The sequence below is a fragment of the Vicugna pacos genome, chromosome 6 (genome assembly GCF_048564905.1).
Source record: "Vicugna pacos chromosome 6, VicPac4, whole genome shotgun sequence".
Taxonomy (NCBI): domain Eukaryota; kingdom Metazoa; phylum Chordata; class Mammalia; order Artiodactyla; family Camelidae; genus Vicugna; species Vicugna pacos.
This window is the reverse complement of record NC_132992.1, coordinates 16,181,869-16,203,401: the sequence shown is the minus strand read 5'-3', so window position 1 is coordinate 16,203,401 and position 21,533 is coordinate 16,181,869. Positions and strand designations below refer to the sequence as shown.

Below are 21,533 nucleotides of genomic sequence, written 5' to 3'. Positions count from 1 at the left end.
TATATGATAAGCACACAGCTAACATCATACTCAACAGTAAAAAGCTGACAGCATTTTCTCTAAGATCAGAAACAGGACAAGAATGCACATTCTCTCTACTTTTATTCAACATAGTAATGTAAGTCCTAGCCACAGCACTTAGACAAAGAAATAAAAAGAAGCCAAACTGGAAAAGAAGTAAAACTGTCACTGTTTGCAGATGGTGTAATACTATGCATAGAAAATCCTAATGATGCTGTCAAAAAAACTACTATCACTCATCAATGAGCATGGTAAAGTTGCAGGACACAAAATTAATATACAGAAATCTATTGCATTTCTATACACTAACAACAAGCTCTCAGAAAGAGAAATTAAAGAAACAATCCCATTTACCATCACATCAGAAAGAATAGAATACCTAAAAGTAAGCCTATCTAAGGCTGTAAAAGACCAATACTCAGGAAAGTATAAGACGCTGATGAAAGAAATTGAAGGTGACACAAACAGATGGAAAGTATACTGTGTTCTCAGACTGGAAGAACTAATCCTGTTAAAATGATCATACTACTCAAGGAAATCTACAGATTCAATGCAATCCCTATCAAATTTCCAATGGCATTTTTCACAGAACTAGAATAAATAATTAATAATAAATTATAATAAATAATAAATAAATAATAAAAATTTGCACAGAAATGCAAAATATCCTGAATAGCCAAAATAATTTTGAGAAAGAAGAATGCAGCTGGAGGAATCATGCTTCCTGATTTCACACTATATTACAAAACTGAAGTAATCAAAATAGTGTGCTACTGGCACAAAAACAGACACATAGATCAGTGAAACAGAACAGAGTCCAGAAATAAACCCTCAAACTTCTGGTTAATTAATTTACGACAAAGGAGGCAAGAATATAGACAGTGTAGAAAAGACAGTTTCTTCAAAAAGTGCTGCTGGGAAAATGGGAAAGCTATAAGCAAAAGAATGAAATTAGAGTATTTTCTCACATCATATACAAAAACTCAAAATAGGTTAAGGACCTAAATGTAAAACAAGATACTACAAAACTCCTAGAGGAAAAACATAGGCAGAATACTCTTTGACATAAACTGCAGCAATATTTTTTGAATCATTCTCCTAAAGCAAAGGAAATAAAAGCAAAAATAAACAAATAGGACTTAAACTTGAAAGCTTTTATACAAAAAAAATCGACAAAATAAAAAGACAACCTACTGAATGAAAAATATTTGCAAATGACATGACAATAAAGGATTACTATCCAACATATGTAAACAGCTCATACAACTCAAAATCAAAAAACAAATTACCCAATTAAAAAATGGAGACATAGTAAACAATCTTATGGTTACTGGGGAAAGAGGGTAGGAAGGGATAAATTTGGGAGTTTGAGATTTGCAAATGTTAACCACTATATATTTAAATAGATTTTAAAAATATAAATTTCTTCTGTATATTACAGGGAACTGTATTCAACATCTTGTAATAACCTTTAATGAAAAAGAATATGAAAACAAATATGTATATATGTGTATGACTGGGACACTGCTGTACACCCAAAATTGACACATTGTAACTGACTGTACTTCAATTTTTTTTTTAATGAGCAGAAAATCTGAATAGACACCTCTACAAGAAAGACATAAAGATGGCCAAGAGGCACATGAAAAAATGCTCATCATTAATTATCAGAGAAATGCAAAATAAACCACAATAGATATCACCTCACACCTGTCAGAATTACTATCATTAAAAAGAATACAAATAACAAATGTTGGTGAGGATGTGGAGAAAGAGAACCCTCATATACTACAGGTGGGAATGTAAACTGGTGCAGCCACTATGGGAAACAGTATAGATATTCCTCAAAAAACTAAAAATAGAGCTACCACATGATGCAGCAATTCTACTCCTGAGATACATATTTCCCCCAAAACGAACACACTAATTCAAAAAGATATGGGCACTCCAACATTCATAGCATCATTATTTACAATTGCCAAGCTATAGAAGCAACCTAAATGTCCATCAACAGATGAATGGACAAATAAGATATGATGCACACACACACAATGGAATAATACTCAGCCATAAAAAAGAATGAGGGTTTTGCCATGAGCAACAACACAGATAGACTTAGAGGATGCTGAGGGAAATTAAGCCAAATACTGTATATCCCTTATATGTAGTATCTAAAAAATAAACAAACTGTGAATTTAACAAAAAAGAAACACACTTATGGAGAACAAACTAGTGGTTACCAGTGGGGAGAGGGGATGGAAAGGCACAATATAGAGGTAGGGATTAAGAGGTACAGACTACTATGCATAAAACAAGCTACAAGGAAAGATACATTGTAGAACACAAGAAATGTAGCCAATATTTTACAATAACTATAAATGTAATATAATCTTTAAAATTGTGAATTACTGTCGTGTGCCCATAACATATAATATTGTACAACAACTATACCTCAATAAACAGATTCATGCACTCCCCAACATTAATAGCAACGTTATGTGTGATAGCCAAGATATGGAAGCAACATAAGCGTCATCAACAGATGAATGAATGAAGATGTAGTATATATATATACAATGGAATACTGCTCAGCCATAAAAAAGAATGATATTTTGCCATTTGCAACAATATAGATAGACCTGGAGGGTATTATGCTCAGCAAAATAAGTCAGACACGGAACAACAAATACTGTGTCTTACCACTTAAACATGCAATCTAAAAAATAAATGAGTGAATATAACAAAATAGAAACAGACTCGGAAGTATAGAGAAATAACTAGTGTTTACCAGTGGGGAGAGGGCAGAGGGGAGGGACAAGGGCAAAGGATTAAGAAATACAAACTACTATATATATATAAAATAAATAAGCTAAAAGGATATGTTGTACAACACAGGGAATATAGCCAATATTTTATCACTTTAAATGAGGATAACCTATAAAAATTTTGAATCACTACGTTCTACATCTGAAACTAATATATTAATGTAAATCAACTATATCTCTAAAAAAAATAAATAAAAGTCTTTGTATGGCTAAACTGTCCACCATGTCAGAGAAATCGAAGACATTTCAGACATGCAAGGTCTAAGAGAAATTAACTCCCATGTTCCCCTTCTCAGAAAAATAAAACAACAATAAAGTTCCTACGGCGATTCTAATGTGCAGGCAGCTTTGGGAAGTACTAACTGAGGTCTTATCTCTCTCAGGTAATGACTAGACTGTCCTCAAAGAGCAAAAACGCCACCATTACCTTCTAGAACTCCACCATGGAAGGGGTCAGAAATCCCCACCGCGGGATACTCTCGGCCCACAGCTCCTCCCTGGGCCACATCCTCTGTTTCTCTTTTCCCTTTCTCTAAAAGCTGCCTCCCTCTACCCCGACTTTTGGGTTCTGCCTCCCCTCACCCCAAAACCAACTGCAGCAAAGGCAGCCACCTCCTTTCCCTCTTCATGCTCTGCTGTCCCTGCAGATAATAAGCACGCGGGCCCTCTTCCTTTTAAGGGATGTTAACAGACAATTACTACAAAGTAGAGGGAAAACGAAAGTGGGGAGAGAGAAAGCGCCCAGGCTCTCACCGCCACAATCCTGGTCCATGGTTCTTGGTTCCCATCAGAAAGCTTGAGCCAGGCGGGAATTTTCATGGTAAAGAGCTGCGAGGAAGGTTCTGGTTCAAGATGGCGACATAGGAGTCTCTTCGGTTCTCCTCCTCCCAGGAGGAGTGAACCTGCACTACATGTGAAACTTCCTCAGGAAAAAGGAAACAAACAAACAAAACAAAACAACCCCCCCCCCAAAACTGTCTAACAACGCCCACACACCAGGCAAACCAGGGAAGGCAAACATGGAGCGTCGGGCACAAGCCCCAGCCCTGGTGCGGCCGCCCACGGTCAGGAGGGAACGCAAACCCTGGGCTTCTCCCTGAGGAGTGACGGGTTTGAACCCCATATCAGGCACCCCAGCTTTTAAGACTTGCGCCTGAGAGACGGGCCCCCAACCACCACGGCTTAAAACCGAGAGACGCCACGCCACGTCCAGGAATCCCACAAGGCCGCGGGGCACAGGGCGCAACTCTTAAAGGGCCCGTGGACTCAGACTCACCTGGAAACCACCATCCATCAGGAGGCGCCTGGGCCGTAGGTGAATGAGGCTCAGGTGCTAACACTAAAGCGTGGGCCTGAGGGGCAGCCATCTAATTTAGCACACCTGAGGTGCCTCCTGGCTGGGCCGCATCATCCACAGGCTCTCTTTCCACCTCACTCTAGCCAGCAAGCGCCATCTTTTTTTTTCTCTCTCTCTCTTTTCCCCACCAGGCGCCATCTATACACTCTCCCTCTGCCTCACTGCGGCTGGTGGGTGCCATCTTCCCGCTGCCCCTGCCACGCTCCAGAATGCCAGTATTTACTGGAGGGGAGATTTTACACACATCTGATGGCCCAGTTTTTGTGGCTACCGCCCAGGGGATTCTGCTTGATCACCTGACCCCGAAGGGTAGGGGAATTGAGATCCTGAGTCCCGTGAGAGAGTTCTTAGTGTTGAACCACAGAAGAGGGAGTTCTTAGTAGGCTACCACCCCCAGGGCACTGGGCGGCCAGCCAGCTGAACCTTCCCCACCCCCACCCCACCACGTCTTCCTGTGAAGGCGGTGTATTGGCTTGTCCAGGAGCTTTGCCCTGGGGGGCAGGCTTCTGGTCTGACACACAACTAGAAGCCAAGAGAGGTGCTCGCAGGGAACGCAGACCAGTGGAAACCATCTTTGCGCTCTCCTTCCGCCTTGCTCCAATTCTCTGGTATCTCCCAGAAAGGAGTTTACACCCTTGTATAATTTTGTGGCTGCCACCAGTGTACACCTCTAGATCACTTGGCTCTGGTGGCCAATTGGCTTATAACTGTTGGTCCCAAAGGTCTATAACCAACAAAGAAAGGTTCTTAGATGGCTACCGCAAGAGGAAACAGACCCAGAGCTCAGTCTTTAATGTGAAAGTGGCCTATTACCTTCTCATCATAAATGCAGCTTGAAGGGCAGGCTTCTAATTAAACACACATCTGAGGACTGACAGCAATCCTTTGCAGAGACCTGGGAGGCGGGCACCATCTTCATGCTCTCCCCTAGTGGCGCTCTAGAGGACCAGTATCTCTGAGACAGATTTTACATGCATCTGGTGCCCCAGTATTTCTGTCTGGTGCTCAGGTTTTTGCAGCAAGAGGCACACGGTAAAGATAATGGATTTATCACATATAAAGCTAATAGGAAAGTCTACAGCATGATTTTGGTGGTAGAAACACAAAGGGGGAAAGTGAAAGACATTATCAAATAATTCTAGTGAACACTATAGGTTTTTACATTTGCAATTAAGCCATGTTTTTCTTTATTTTGTCACAGAAGAATGCTGTAATATGGTGTGATTTGCAGCTACCTGTGTTTTTTACATCTTTCCTCCTATCCACATTGACCACCTTTCCCCAACCAATAACTCATATCTACTATTTCCTTCAACATTTTTTTCAAACTTCCCCTACTCCTGGAAGACTGACTAGTCCCAGCTGATGGAATCACTCCTCCCCTCTATACTTATGCAAACAGTTGGTTCCATATCATAACACACTAATGACTACTGTGCTTGGCTTTGCTAGGTCACTTCTGGGGATTGTATTGTCACTTCCTCAAATTAGGATCCCACATGCCCCAGCCCAGTCCAGGGCTATCATGAATCCATGTGTGCACCTTAGAAGCCAGCTAGGAGTGGGAAGCAGTGAAAAGAACAGAATGAAGAGTAGGGGAATCCTGCAGCTTGGCACCTGGCCTGCAGATCCCAGGCCTGTTCCTAAGCCCTCAAATATGTGGCTTTTGGCAGTAAAACTAATTCTACACCTGCCTGGCTCCTGAGATGAGCCCGCAAGTAGTCGACACTTTGTTCTTCTAGCCAGCAGGGCCACAAAAGGCCATGACTGATATTAAATAGTACATTTTGCAAGGTCTGCTGAACTAATCAGGGGTGTGACATTACCTCTATAATTCCTGAAAACAGTTGCCAGTTCCTAATCTGAGTTAGAGTGAATCTTGCTAATTAGTTTACTTCTCAATTTTATCTTTTTTTTTAATTGTTTTTAAAATCAGGATCAAACAAAAGCTGAACTAAGGATAAAGGGGTTAAGATACTTTCAAGAAAGAAATTTCAATTAACTTTAGGTTTAAAATACATTTTACTGAATCTTAAAATTATTTTTAATATTTGCTGTTGATAGCATCTTGTCTGATTTAAGACTATATAGATTGATTCAAGGTCATAGTCTCTTTTTTTCAGTAACATATTAAATTACTGATAGGTGAACAGGATTGAGGATGAGTGTTTTTTGTTTTTGTTCTTTTTTAAGTTAAATTGGTATGATCTGAAGAGTGAATCCATGTAAAAGATGTCTGCACTGGAGGACTCCACCAGACATGCTCCACAATCCCTTCCAAGTAGGTTTATCCCCTTTCCCAGAACACTCAGAACCCTTATTCCTGGGGTGTTACTGTCACCTAGTGGAAATTTCAGTAAATGCTTTCTCAAGGTATATTTTCCTCCCTACTTTCTCCCTCACCACTCTCACCAACTTTTCTTTCTCTGCCTCTCTCTATGTCATAGGTGCCCTCATGTAGAACCAGAAGAGAAAACGTTTGTCTAGTCATGGGAACATCCTTGAAATCTGGGGCCTTGTGCTAGCAGGACAGCAGTATTTCTATATAGCCAAAAGTGATCTGACAGAACCTCATGTAAGAGAAAACTGAAATTAAGATATGTTTGTGTGAATAAACAAAAAAAAATTTAAAGTGAAAAATGAAAAGTATATATGGTATGCTACCTTTTGTAAGAAAGAAGGTAAAATTTTAAAATATGTACTTGCAGTGTTGTATGTAATTGTAAACATACTTGGGAGAAGTATATTTGCTTATTTTTGCAAAACAAAATGCAGAAATGATAAACCAGAAACTAATTGGATTGGTTACCTAAAAAGATAAGATAGGAATGAGTGGAAAAGATAGAGAAAACAATGAAACAACTCTGATTACATTTTTATAGTTTAGATTTTTGAACCCTGTAAATGTTTATATTTTCAAAATATAAAATGAAATCAACAGGTTGGAGGGACTCTAAACTATACAGAAACAAATCAACCTAAGTACAATTACAGCAATAACATGACTCCTTGAAAGGAGGAAAAAAAAACTATTGCAAGTAATTTTTTAGTGCAAAACTAACTTTCCACCATCATGGGTAAAGGGTAATAAGAACTGCAAGAAAACCTTGAACTTCACCTGGTAAGTTTGTTGTTGGTAGCAATTTTAATGTAGTAATTCTGAAACTATTTTTGTGTATATTTTAGAATGGCAAATAAATATATTGATGTTGGAAATCAGTTTTCCTGGTTCGGGAGTTTTTTTTTTTTTCTTAAGACATGGAATGTGGGAAGAAGATGCAAACCCTAAGGAATTAGATTAAGAAATTAGAGGTATTATTACAAATTCATGGTTTTTAAAGTTATATATTTCTTAGCTTTGTCTATTGAAAGAGCCTAGAAGCAATGACTGTCCTGTAGCAAGAAGTACACCTTGTACCCTGATCTCAGTATCTTAATACCATAGTCCAATGGAAGGAAGCAGTGTTCTGTGATAAAACTGCTGATTCCAAGTGAGTCAAGGAAAGTACAAGGTGATCCTGGAACACATTCTCATTTCAGTGTATAAAAATGTGCTCAAAGTTTAATGAGGACCTGCAAGAGGACACAGGGGCCAGCCAAGATAAATAATAGAAAACAATTACATGTTGAACTCTAAAAATCTGTGAGTCTATACCTACTCTTAAAAAGAGAGCAAAAGAAAAAGGATGCCAATGAGCATGTAGAAGAAATGATAGAAATGAAAAAATCATTATTTTAGAACCATCATAGGAATAATAGATTCAGGCAAAAATCATCAAAAGGTGCTAAAATCATTCAGTGAAAAACTGGGACATAAAGGAACATTTATTGAGTCTGAAAGTATCACTGCACAGAATATGTATTAATTACAAAGAAAAATATACCTTTACAATAAACCTGGCAGGGAGCACTTTGACTCAGGGAAGAAACTTACTGTGAATGATAACAGGACAAATCAGCAGTGGACACCTCTTGCTATGACACACTGAGAAGGATGCAACCTCACTTCTGTGATACTCCTACCAAAACTGCATGACCAGAGTCAAAGCTTGAGGAACCATCAAATAAATTCAATTGAAAACATTTTACAAAATAACTGGCCTGGACTCCTAAAATATCAATGTCATGAAAGACTGAAAAAGAGTGGAGAACTGATCTTGATTGAAGGAGACAAAAGAGACAGATAATTAAATACAATGTGTAATCCTTGATTGGCTCTTGGATGATTAAAAAATACTATAAAAGACATTATAGAAACAACTGGTGACTTTTGAATAAGGACTCCTAAATACATCAGATAATAGAGTTGTATCAATTTTTAAATTCCGAAGTGTTATAACTCTACTGTAGCTAAATTATGCTCTTGTTTCCTTTTTCTTTTTTCTTAGGTTTATTTTAAGTTTACATCAAGTGAAAAACATCTATTGGTTTTGACAAATGCATAGAGTCCTGTAACCACTACCTCCAGAGATAGAACCCAGTCAAAATTCCTGATAGAGCAAGTGCACACCACCTGTGGACCAACCAACCCGGATCTGTTCCCTTGACCCTGGGGTCTGATTCAGATGCCAGGTAAATGGAGCCTCTCCAGTCTAGCTTCCTTCATTTACATAATGCCTTGAGATTCCTCCATGCTATCACCCTATCAATAGCTTGTTCCTTTTTTGTGTGGAGTAGGAGTCCTTTCTACAAATGTCCCACCGTTAGTTTATCCATTCACTGGGTGAAGGACATCTGGGTTGTTGTTAGTTCTGAGTGATTACAAACAAAGTACCTGCAAATATTCATGTACAGGACTGTGTGTCAAAATATGTTTCCATTTCTCTTGAGTAAACACTTAGAAGTCAGATTTCTGGGTCATGTAGGAAGTGTATTTAATGTCACAGGAAATTGCCAGATCTTTCCAAAGTGAATGTGCCTTTTTATTGGTTTGTTTTTATTTTTTTAATTTTCATGCAATTTTGAAAACTTACTTTCTATTTACAGTTATTATAAAATATTGGCTATATTCCCCATGTTGTACAATACATCCTATCTTATACCCAATTATTTGTACCTCTCACTCCTCCACCTTCATATTGCCCCTTCCTAACCATCCCACTGGTAACCACTAGTTTGTTCCCTATATCTGGGTATCTGCTTATTTTTTGTTATATTCACTAGTTTGATGTGTTTTTCAGAGTCCACATATAAGTGATATTATACAGTATTTGTCTTTTTCTGTCTGACTTATTTCAGTTAGCATAATGCCCTCCAAGTACATCCATGTTGCTGCAAATGGCAAAATGGTATGCTTTTTATGACTGAGTAGTATTCCATTGTGTATGTATACCACATCTTCTTTATACATTCATCTGCTGATGGACACTTAGGTTGCTTCCACATCTTGGCAATTGTAAATAATGTTGCTATGAACATTGGGGTGCACATATCTTTTTGAATTCATTTTGGGGGGGGGATATACCCAGGAGTGGAATTGCTGGGTCGAATGTTATTTTTAGCTTTTTGAGAAACCTCCATACTGTTTTCCACAGTGGCTGCACCAATTCATATTCCCACCAACAGCGTACAAGGGTTCCCTTTTCTCCACTCCCTCACCAACATTTGTTACTTGTCTCCTTGTTGATGATAATCATTCTGACAGGTGTGAGGTGATACCTCATTGTGGTTTTAATTTGCATTTCCCTGACGATTAGTGATGTTGAGCATCTTTTCATGTGCCTGTTGAGAGAATGCTTTTGTTTTTAGGTGATACATGCTGAAGTTTTTAGGAAATGTCACAACATCTATAACTATCTCTCAAATGGTTTAAGATATGTTAATATGTATCTCAGAAATATAAGAATGCCTTTAAAAATAACAATTATGACATACTATTTTTAAAGCATCTTTGGTAATTGTATTGTCCAACCATAGATCAATACTGCAAAGATGATAAGTAAAACTAATCTCAGAGATCAAATCTGATAATTTGGTGGTGGTGGCTAAGAGCACTGTGTTAAGGATAATTCTAATATTTGATTAGGCTCAGCCCGAGAGAATGCCATGATTCATTGGCTAGGTCTTCCATGGTGCCAGAAGTTCCCTATATATTATCTGGATCATGTCACAAGCATAAAACAGGGTAACATGAGACAGCAAGCTATAAGCTAGAAGATAAAAAGGAGATCCCAGCATCACTAGTCAAAGTCTGAACTTTTCTTCGATAGCTGACCTCCTCCCTTTCAAAGAAATCAGGACAGACCTAGTTTTCTAGCTATTATGAGTAACAGTATAATGAAACAAAAGGCAAGTGTGTGGCGGTGTATGCGTATATGCATTTAAACTTTGAAGAACTTTTTGATCACGCCAGAGTCCACTCATGTGCGTAAGAGACAACTGTAGAGAAGAGCCCTTTAGAGTAACAGCTACTTTTTTAAAAATGCATGAGCAGATGGAGAATATCAGCAAAGATGGAAACTACAAGAGTCAAATGGAAATCCTAGAAATAAAAAACATAATGTCAGAAATGAAGAATTATTTAGCTAGGCTGTCACAGCTGAGGAAAAAACTCAGTACATGAAGATAGACCAAGGAATTCCCCAAACTGAAACACAAGGAATTAAAAAAGAGTGAACAAAAAACTGTGCATCCAAAAACGGACAATATCAAATTGCCCAACATATGAATAATTGAAGCCATAGAGGGGAAACAGAGAGAAAAAAGGGCAGAAGAAATATTTGAAGAGATAATGACCAAGAAACTTTCCAAAATTATGAAAGACATTAAACTATAGATCAGAAGCTCACAGAACCCCAAACAGGACAAATTAAATACCATACCCATACACACACACCCTAGACTAACTGCTGAAAACCAAAGATAAGGAGAAAATCTTGAAGATAGTCATTAAAAAGTTAATTACATTCAAAAAGCAAAGATAAGAAATAAAGCAGTCAGAAACTGTACAAGCCAGAAGACAACAGAGTAACATCTTGAGAGTACCAGAAAAATAAAACTATTCCTACCAGAATTCTTTATCCAGTGAAAATACCACTCAAAAGTGAACGTTAAATAAGATTTTTTCAGAAAAACAAAAGCTGTAAGAATCTATTGCCAGGAGAGCTACAGTTGAAGAAATGTTAAAGGAATTTTTCAGACAGAGGACTTGGATCTACACAAATAATCTTGCCACATAAGTAATCATTAAGCATGGTATTATAATTCATTAGTGACTAGAAGTTAGTTATCCATGACTGCTGTATGTAGTAGTCAGAGAGAATTCAATGGAGACATTACAATCTGAAAGAAACAGAAGAGAATGATGACAAGCTAACTAATGTGTTTTACCATGCCCGTAGTCCCTTTAGAGGAAAACTGCAAAGTCTCTACCAGTGACTATCTTATGTACGGTAACCAAGTTTTGAATTGGAAGACTCCATCCCCCTCTCTCTTCCAACCTCCATGCATCTCCACAGATACACACAGCTGATCGCACCAGGACCATGCACCCTAACTGCAGTAATCTATAGGCTGGACAGCAGCCTGTGGATATTTGTTTTAAGAATTCCATACAATCATGTATATGTGTGCTTTGTTTGAGCTATCAGATTTGTTATTTTAAGAATATAAGCTAGAAGCTAGAACACTGCCTTACACCATACACAAAAATAAACTCAAAATGGACCAAAGACTTAAACATAAGACAAGATACAATAAACCTCCTAGAAGAAAACATAGGCAAAACATTAGCTGACATACATCTCAAAAATTTTCTCCTAGAACAGTCTACCCAAGCAATAGAAATAAAAGCAGGAAAAAACAAATGGGACCTAATGAAACTTACAAGCTTCTGCACAGCAAAGGAAACCATGAGTAAAACAAAACGACAACCTACAGAACGGGAGAAAATTTTTGCAAATGAAACCGACAAAGGCTTGATCTCCAGAATATATAAGCAGCTTATACGACTTAAGAAAAAAACAAACTCAATCCAAAAATGGGCAGAAGACCTAAACAAGCAATTCTCCAAGGAAGAAATACAAATGATCAATAGGCACATGAAAAAATGCTCAGTATCACTAATTATCAGAGAAATGCAGATCAAAACTACAATGAGGTATCACCTTACACCAGTCAGAATGGCCATCATTCAAAAGTCCACAAATGACAAATGCTGGAGAGGCTGTGGAGGAAAGGGAACCCTCCTACACAGCTGGTGGGAATGCAGTTTGGTGCAGCCACTGTGGAAAACAGTATGGAGATTCCTCAAAAGACTAGGAATAGACTTACCATATGACCCAGGAATCCCACTCCTGGGCATATATCCAGAAGGGACCCTACTCAAAATGACACCTGCACCCCAATGTTCATAGCAGCACTATTTACAATAATCAAGACATGGAAACAGCCTAAATGTCCATCAACAGGTGACTGGATAAAGAAGATGTGGTATATTTATACAATGGAATACTACTCAGCCATAAAAACCGACAACATAATGCCATTTGCAGCAACATGGATGCTCCTGGAGAATGTCATTCTAAGTGAAGTAAGCCAGAAAGAGAAAGAAAAATACCATATGAGATCGCTCATATGTGGAATCTAAAAAACAAAAAACAAAAAAGTACAAAACAGAAACAGAAACAGAAACACTCATAAACATAGAATACAAACTTGAGATTGCCAGGGGGACGGAGGGTGGGATGGGACTGGGATTTCAAAATGTAGACTAGATAGACAAGATTGTACTGTATAGCACAGGGAAATATACACAGGGTCTTGTGGTGGCTCACAGAGAAAGAGAATGTGACAATGAATGTATGTATGTTCATGTATAACTGAAAAATTGTGCTCTACACTGGAATTTGACACAACAATGTAAAATGACTATAACTCAATAAAAAAGTTTTTTACCAAAAAAAAAGAATGTAAGCTAGAAAATTGGGAATATAATTAAGCAAGGAGGGAGCCAAAGCTGAAAGATTAGCAGGGAGAAGGAAGTAATCACATGCCATAAGGTAAAAGAAGACATGATTTTAAGCAGAACATATGCACTGGGCAGGGGGAAATGGTTTACAGAATTGAGGGTAAATGTGGCTGGAGCTACACAACAGTGATAGAGAAAAGGTGAATCACCACTACAGTGAATGATCAATGAGTTTTAGGTTCTGGGGTCAACAAGATGACCCTAAACTTCATGGAAAATCTCAGATTCACAGATTATAATTTTACTCTCCATGAGATCTATTACCTGAGGAGACTTATTGTTCCAATGAAATTGGTGGAGCTTACTTCAGATCTCTGTCCTTTTTTCTCTTTTGTCAACTTCTGGACTTTTTGGTCCACTATGCATCCCAGTCTTGAAGTAGGAATCCTAATTTATTTGAAACACCATGTGGCTTAGTGTATTTATTTCCTAGGGCTAGGGTAACAAATTACCACAAACTCATTGGCTTAAAACAGCAGAAATGTATTCTGTCACAGTTCTAGGGGGCAGAAGTCTAAAATAAAGGTGTTGGCAAGACTGGTTCTTTCTGGAGGTTCTCAGAGAGAATCTGTTCCAGGCCTCTCCCCTACCCTCAGCAATCTTTCACCTTCCTTGGCTTGCAGAGGTATCACTCCAATCTCAGCCTTCATCTCCATATTGCCTTCTCTTCCATGTGTCTTCTAATCCAGGGTGATCTCATCTGGAGATCCTTAGCTTAGTTACATTCAAAAGACCTTTCTTTCCAAATAAGATAACATTCACAGATTTGAGGTGAAGATATCCTTTCAGGGGAGGAGGAGGCACCATTCAACTCACAACACTTTGTACACCAGTACCTAACTAGGAATCAGAAAACTTGGGTTACAGTCCCTGCTCCACAATTTACTTGCTGTGTCTGACCTTCAGCACATTGGTTTAACTTCCTGGATCTCAGTTCACTGATCTGAAAATGAGGACAATAATACCTGCCCTTCCTTCTTCACTGTGAAGTAGTGTGCACCCAATACTCTTTAAATAAATGCTAAATGAACAAATTAATAAGTGAGAGACTGAATAAATGAACTCATGTGGAGGTATTAGGGACACCACATCAAGTCAGATCTGGAACTCAGAAGGTTAGGGCTGAATATTTAGATCTGGGAGTCCTTGACATCAATAGAAATAAATGAGGCTACCTAGAGAGAGAAACAGAAGAAAGTTGAAAACACAGCCCAAAGAAACAGATACATGTAGAGTCACTCTGGAGCAAGAGTAGGGCCCCACAGCCCCCTTTCCATGTTCTGTGATGAACTGTCCTCAGTAACTCTTCAGAAGCCCCAGGCTATGCTGAGCCATTGGGAAACCAGTGTCTGGGCTCAATCAGTAGTTCTCAAAGTGTAGTCCCTGGAACAGCAGCTGCAGCATTATCTGATAACTTCTTAGAAGTGTGAATTCTCTGGCCCCACTCAATACTTATTAAATCAGAAATTCTGGAGGTGGGGCTTAGCAAGCTGTGTTTCAGTACATTCTCCAGGTAACTTTGTTGCCCATAAAGTTTGAGAACTTTATGTAGTGGGCCACTTCATCTCCATAAAGTTGGAGGGGAGACCACCCACCTTCAAAGACCATTTGAGGTTGGGACAGGGGACACTGAAAGGAGCTGGGAACTGCCACTGGGAGCCTCTTCTAAGACACCAGCAGAGATGGATGAATGGGGGTGAAGCAGCAGGGAAGTCAGGACCAAGGCTAGCAGGTGTCAACATGCACTCCAGTTATCACATCTATGCCCTGAACTCCTCCTGCGATGCCTCAGAATAGGTCCTTGTAGTAACTAGTGCTCTGGGTAGAAGGTTTAAGGAAAAGAGGAGTCTAGGAGGTTGTGTTGAAGTGACTGGCAAGGAAGGGGCTAAAATCTTGATGAAGGTAACGAGTCAGCTCAGTGGATGTGGGGGCATGGGAGAGGTGGAGACTGGGCAGCTTCACTAAGGGTATGGGGGTAAGGAAGCTCCGTGTTTGAAATCTCAGTGAGGAAACAGTCCTAAGTTATACCAAAGCCCAAGAGATTCGGTCCTACTTCAGACTTCACTATTGAATTTATACTTCTAAATGGACAAACTTACACAGAAACAATATGTATATGTTATAATAAACCAAATAAAAGTTGTATGTTTCTGCATTCAAAAATATTTTAAATTTCTCTATTTTTATATGTTGGTATAATGTTGTCTTCATCATTCTCTGAAAAGGACTGTACTTTCCTTTTTGTGTGGATTTTCCCTTTTTTGTGTGTATATTTTTGTGGTAAAATATACATAACACAAAATTAACCATTTAGTGCAAAAAATGTCATTCTTGTATGAAATAATAAGAATAGACTGTAGTTGGTTGGAGGGAGTTGAATTTCCTTAAAAAATTAAAAAGTTGATACTTTATTTTGAAATGCTCTTGGACGGAGAAAACCAGAAATCTGTGAACCACTGCCTTAAAGATGAGCTGGGATTTAGAGAGGTGGCGAGTTCAGGGGTAGAAAAAGGCAAAAACAAAGTCTTGTAGGGAGGAACGTGCAGGGCATTTTTAGAAGAGTGTATATCAAACCCATTAAAACAAAGTGTTCTTGAAAAGGAGTAGTTGAAATTAAGTTTTGATTCATTTTTGAATACTTAGTGCCTAATGGTGTTCTGCTCATAGTAGAAACTCGATAAATATTTGTCAACTGAGTACAGTGAAAGTTCAAGTCAGCATCAGAAGAGCCAGAAAATAAAGTTTGAACTTTATTTTCTAAACCAGAGCTTCCCAGCAGATGTTTCTAGAACAGATAACCAATGTGCTAAACTACTAATTTTCTCCCTGCTGAAGGGTGCCAGGCAGAACCAGGGCATCTGGTCAGCTCCAGTCCAGATGTGTTCTAATATTCTGTACAAATATGACAATTATCTTTAGATGCCATGACTGGAAGAGGATGGGAGGCAATGAGGGGGTCACTGAAGATAACTGAATGCTGGAGATGTAAGATGATAGCAATATTTACCACAAAAACTATTAGCCTGGTGGTAGAGGACAATGTGGAGCCCAGATTTGAAGATAGAATCATTGGGAAGAAGAGTTTCAAGATATGTATAACAAATATTTTCAAACTGCCTCTCCAAATTCATTGTTTCTCCCCAACTCCCCTTTGTAATAAGACCCTGATATTTTCCACAACATGATATAAGTGGAATTGACCTACACCGTGGGTGAGCCCTGATTGACTTAAACCAATCAGCATTTGTCTCCCCCCAGCCCACAAATATGGGCACACAACCCAGGGATGAGCACATAATCCAGTAAGAGGTTGCTTTTCTTTTTTCTTTTTCTTTTTTTTTCCTTTTTAATGAGGACTCCTAAAGAAAAGATTCTGATATTTCTGTTCAAAATTGACATGTGAAGATGTAACCCTAAGGTGTTGGCAGCCATCTTTGGACCGTGAGGGGATAGCCTACATGAGAGGGGAGGAGGTGGAGCAGAGAAATGGTGAAAGGGAAACTGGGCCCAGGTCCCAGCACCTAAGCCATACTTGAAGGCCAACCTGAAGCCTATCCTACCACTAGGTTCTGAGTCTTAAACTCCTGTGTCTGTTAAAGCCAATTTCGGTCTCATTCTCTTTCATTTGCAACTGAAAAACTGGGATGCACAAGGCTAAAGTGGTCCTCAGAATAAGAGAAGAAAAAGTGGGTATTCACGGCATTCAAGCACTCTGAAGAAAGAGTAGCTGTTAAAGGACAAGACAAAAGGGGCCTAAGATGCTACACTGAAGTGATTAGTCATGAAGGGACTGGGTGGCATTGGGAAAGAAAAGGACAGCTGGTTCTAGGCTCGACAGGAAAAAAGAGGTGAGCACCAAAATGGTTTCTGTCCTGACCGCTACTTTAACACTACAGCCTTCTCTTCAGGGATAACGAAGGCCCCCGGTTCCTCCCCAGGGAAATGATGCAACCAGTCACTAGAGAGTAGCTGGATTAGCCAAGAAAAAGTCAGGAAAAGGGAAAGGAGCAGGTCCCAGGGATAAAAAGAGGGGCATTAAAAAATGGGGGAAGGAGAGATTGGAAGTCGAAGCGGGGGCGGGATTGCTAAAGAAAAAAGGGGAACATGGATGGAAACCTAGAGACTAGGAGAGCAACAGAACATGTTGCTTAAAGAGTGGGCCCCGGGGCCAGATACCAATTCCAAAATTCCATGCCTCACTTACTAGCTGTCCTAATTCACCTCTCTAAGCGTCCCATTCCTGCCTATAAATTAACATCAAAGTGCCATTTTTCAATGACTGTAAGGCTCCTAAAACAGACAGGGAAGCCCCTAACAGAGCTTTTGGCAGGGGTAAAAATTCATTACTTGTGGTAATCTCGCAAGAGTAAGACGGACGAAAGCAGGAAGACAGAAGAGAAAGAAAGCAAAACGCTGATTTTCTTAAATCCTGAGCCTCCTCAGTAGCAAGCAGCCAGCATTCACTCTATAGCAGCAGCACTAAGGGAAATTAAAAGAAAGGCTCACACTAAAAGAAATGGCTTCTGAGAAATGCCAGTAACGTTTGCTTAGTTTCCTCCTATTCTCTCACAGAGAGCCTTAGTACGTGTGTGTTGAACTGGCCTGACAATACTTGGGACTTCTCAACATACAAGGGGAGGAATCACTTAAACAACAAAATACTAAAACAAGTCAAAACCTCGCCGGAGCTTGATTTCAAGTGACAAAGGGTGGCGCCAGCGCACACCTAATCTAGGCTAGCTGGCGAACTGGGATTAGCCCGTCCTGTCATGCATTCCCCGGGGGCTGGGATGAAGTGGACGCGGCAATCGCTGGCGCTTTTGTTTACTCGAATTCTTTGTCACAAGAGTTCGCTGGGCAATTAGGTTGGAATTGGGCGGGGGCCGGTTGGCTGGGAAGGTGAAAGAGAACAAAAGTGAGAAACAAAGAGGGACTAGTCAGAACCCCCCTGGGACCAGAAAGGAGAGATGGGATTCTGGTCTATCAGTGGCACCTGTTACCCGCTCTCAATAAATAGTCTCCCATCTATAAGGCACTTTATTGATACTGACAGTCATCTCTATATGGCACTCTATTCGTGTAGCAATAAGTAACAATAGCCCTACGCCTGCATTATCTCCTCTAATCTTCTCAACACCCACTAAGTCGTCTTAAGGTCATCATTTTGATAAGGTCATAATGCCAGGGAGCCCAATCTTGTCCCCAGACCTCCGTACTCCGGCGGAGCGGTTGCCCAGCCCTGGGAGAGCCACGGAGCCGCCTTCCCTGCCTGGGAGGGCCGCAGGGGCCGGCCGGGAGCGCAGGTGGCTGCACCCCCATGAGGGGGCGGGCTCAGAGGCGGGACGCACCCGGAACCGCCGGCAGCCCAGACACTACTCCACCTGCTAGAGCCTGCGGCGCACTCTGCAGCCCAGGCGCTCCGCCGTCGCCCCTGCCTCGCCGTGCGCCCCCGCGCTGCCCGCCCGTCGTCCGCCCGGAGCCAGCCCAGCCGCCGCGCTGCACGCCCAGAGTGCACCCTCTGCCCTCGAGGGGACGGGGGGCCCCGCCGCCATCATGCTGCCCGTCATCTACGCCGTCCTGGCGGGAGTGCTGCTCCTGCCGTTGCTGATGAACCTCTGCTGCCCCTACTTCTTCCAGGATCTGAACTACTTCCTGCGGCTGGCCGGGGTGGCCCGGCAGGTGCGCCGCCACGGGCAGCGCCGGCCGGTGCGCACCATCCTCAGTGCCTTCCAGGACAAAGCGCGCCAGATCCCGCACAAGCCTTTCGTGCTCTTCCGCGATGAGACGCTCACCTACGCGCAGGTGGACCGGCGCAGCAACCAAGTGGCGCGGGCGCTGCGCGACCACCTCGGCCTCCGGCAGGGAGATTGCGTGGCGATCTTCATGGGCAATGAGCCGGCTTACGTGTGGCTGTGGCTGGGGCTGGTCAAGCTGGGCTGTGCCATGGCGTGCCTCAACCACAACATCCGCGCAAAGTCCCTGTTGCACTGCTTCCAGTGCTGCGGGGCGAAGGTGCTACTGGCCTCGCCAGGTGAGCCTGGGGACCGCCTCACCCTGGGGCTGGGCTCCTCTGCGCCTTGAGGAATCTGCCACAGCGTGGCTTCGGGGTTAAGAGAGGGAGGTTCTGATCCGAACTAGAGGTGTAAGCGAGGGGATGGCAACCCTTCCTCAAAATTTTAAGTAATGATCCTTAGAAGCATTTGTTGTGGAAATTGACCGGGCCAGACACTGCGCTAAGCATTATATCTACAGTGTTGCTGTTAATGTTCACAACAGGTAGGGTTGACTGTTAGACTTTACAGATGGGACCAAGCGGGCCAGAGAGTTGAAGCCTTATGCCTCAGGTCACAGAGTTGGGAAGAGGGGGTTAACCAGGTCTGTGTACCTCCAGAATCCAAGCTCTTACCCAGTGCTGACAACATCCGCATTAAAATGCAGAGGGTCTTGAGTGTAAACTCCAGAGGATCCAGAGAGACATTCTCTGCCACTTGATTTGCTATGTGGTCATGGGAAAGTCACTTCTCTCTGTACCTGAGGTTCCTCCTCTGTAATAGACCTTCAAGGCTGCTTCCAGCTCTCACTGCAGAGAGAAGGTGACCCCACCTGATCCCCAAGGAGAAGACTTTGGGCATCTGCTATGGTGCCCCATTACATATATAGCAACAGTGACCTTTAGTTCTGTAGTTACCTCCTGCCATGTTTCAACATGAAATGACAACTTCATGCTCCAGTGGTGACCAGGTCAGGAAGAAACTGAGAACCTGTTACCCACAGGGCTGTTGTTTTCCCTTCCTAGAAAGCTTGTCCCTGCACTTGAATAGGACCAGGGGATGCTTCTCACTCTATCTGCAAGAGGAGGCCTAACCAAGTGTAGGCTAAAAGACATGGAGGAATAGGGAGCCAGGAAATCGCAACTCTCTGGGATGTCTTTCTGTGCTAAGCCCTATGCTGGATGCTTTTACTAACTTGAACTAACGTATCATTACCCCCTGTCGTACAGCTGAAGAAACTGAGGCTTCAAATTCCAACCTAGGTCAGTCCAGTTTCAGAGCCCATGACTTTCCCTACATCATGCTACCTTCCTTTACAGAATGGAAACTGTTAGAGCTGGAAGAAACTACACATCCCTCTGTTCAACCCACTTCATTTCAGAGCTCAGGAAATGAAGCAAGCTAAGGATTTTGCCTAGTATCACAGAAAGATGAGATGTCTGTTCACTTGTGGGAAACCAGGAAACCTGCACACCTGTTCACCTGTTCCATGTGGTGCAAAATAAATAATCCCGGAGGGAAAGTGAAGGCTTTGTATAAAAGTTTAAAAGCAGGGAAACAACCTTAAAGGCAGCCAAGTTATTTGAAGGGGGCAGTTCTTTCAAGAAAATCCCCAACAATTTCTAGTTGCCTGAGAAAAGAGAAAACTTCACCATTTAGTAACTGGAAAGCTCTCTTAAACCTATTACTTCACCAGTTGATTCAGAAGGAAGTTATTAGCACAGTGATCTTTGTACCACTTCAGGAGGGATTTAAATACTTTTTACCTGCATATTATCCCAGGACCCCTGGTGAGGGGGGTCAAGGACTGGGTGCTTTATTAACAAAGAAGCTTGGCTTTAAATGAGTATCATAGAATTTGGTTCTGGAATCAAATCAGAACTACAGCCACATATCTCCTTTCCTGCCTGGGCAACAGTCCTCAGCCATTGAGCATTATACTTTGGTCAATATACATGGAGAATACAATGAAATCTCGACATTCAGATCAAATTTGAACTTTCCAGTGGACCTATGGCACTCTCTGGAAGTAAACTGACCTTTGAGAGAGGACACACATCTGAAAAACATTCTGTTTTTCCATATCACTGAGAGACCATTACACACCATGCAGAATTACACTCTGATCTGAAACGGTTACTGCTGAAGTTGCATGCTTATTAGTAACTGTGCCCAAGCGTAAATGTGTTGAATGGACTAATTCTTAGAATTCTTTAAAGTTTTAAGGAAATGTTAGAGCTATTCTAAGCCTATAATCCGCCAACTCTTAACGAGTGTGCTATACTTCAATAAAAAGTTTAGAAGAGAGCATAAGAATCACCTGGGAAGCTTATTTTAAAAAGCAGATTCCTGAGCCTCATCCCCAAAAAACATTGATTCAGTAGGACTGTGGCAGGGCCCAGGAATGTGTATTTTATAGCAAGCACCATCCTACCCCTAAACGATATTAAAGCAAATGGTCTGAGGACTAGGCTTTGAGAAACAATCAGCCTGGTGCCCACTTGTTCTATAGTTGAATAAACAAAGGCCCAGAGGGGTAATATCAATTGCCCAGGGTCAGAGAGAGCTGGAAACAGAATCCAATTTTTTTC

At 41.2% G+C, this 21,533-nt stretch overlaps 1 protein-coding gene and 1 long non-coding RNA gene across 2 annotated transcripts in view; both read left to right on the top strand.

The window, feature by feature from the left end:
• Window positions 1-4,111: 4,111 nt before the first annotated feature.
• Window positions 4,112-8,797, top strand: LOC140697079 (uncharacterized). The gene is made up of 4 exons (XR_012073898.1): window positions 4,112-4,176; window positions 6,397-6,484; window positions 6,651-6,778; window positions 8,592-8,797. It is a non-coding gene; the product is annotated as an uncharacterized lncRNA (long non-coding RNA).
• Window positions 8,798-18,576: 9,779 nt separating this feature from the next.
• Window positions 18,577-21,533, top strand: part of SLC27A2 (solute carrier family 27 member 2) — a 44,513-nt gene continuing 41,556 nt past the window's right edge. Inside the window, exon 1 of the mRNA XM_006208357.3 lies at window positions 18,577-19,202. Within this exon, the coding sequence (XP_006208419.2) occupies window positions 18,725-19,202 (478 nt within the window). The 5' untranslated portion in view covers window positions 18,577-18,724. The remainder of the gene's footprint in view (window positions 19,203-21,533) is intronic.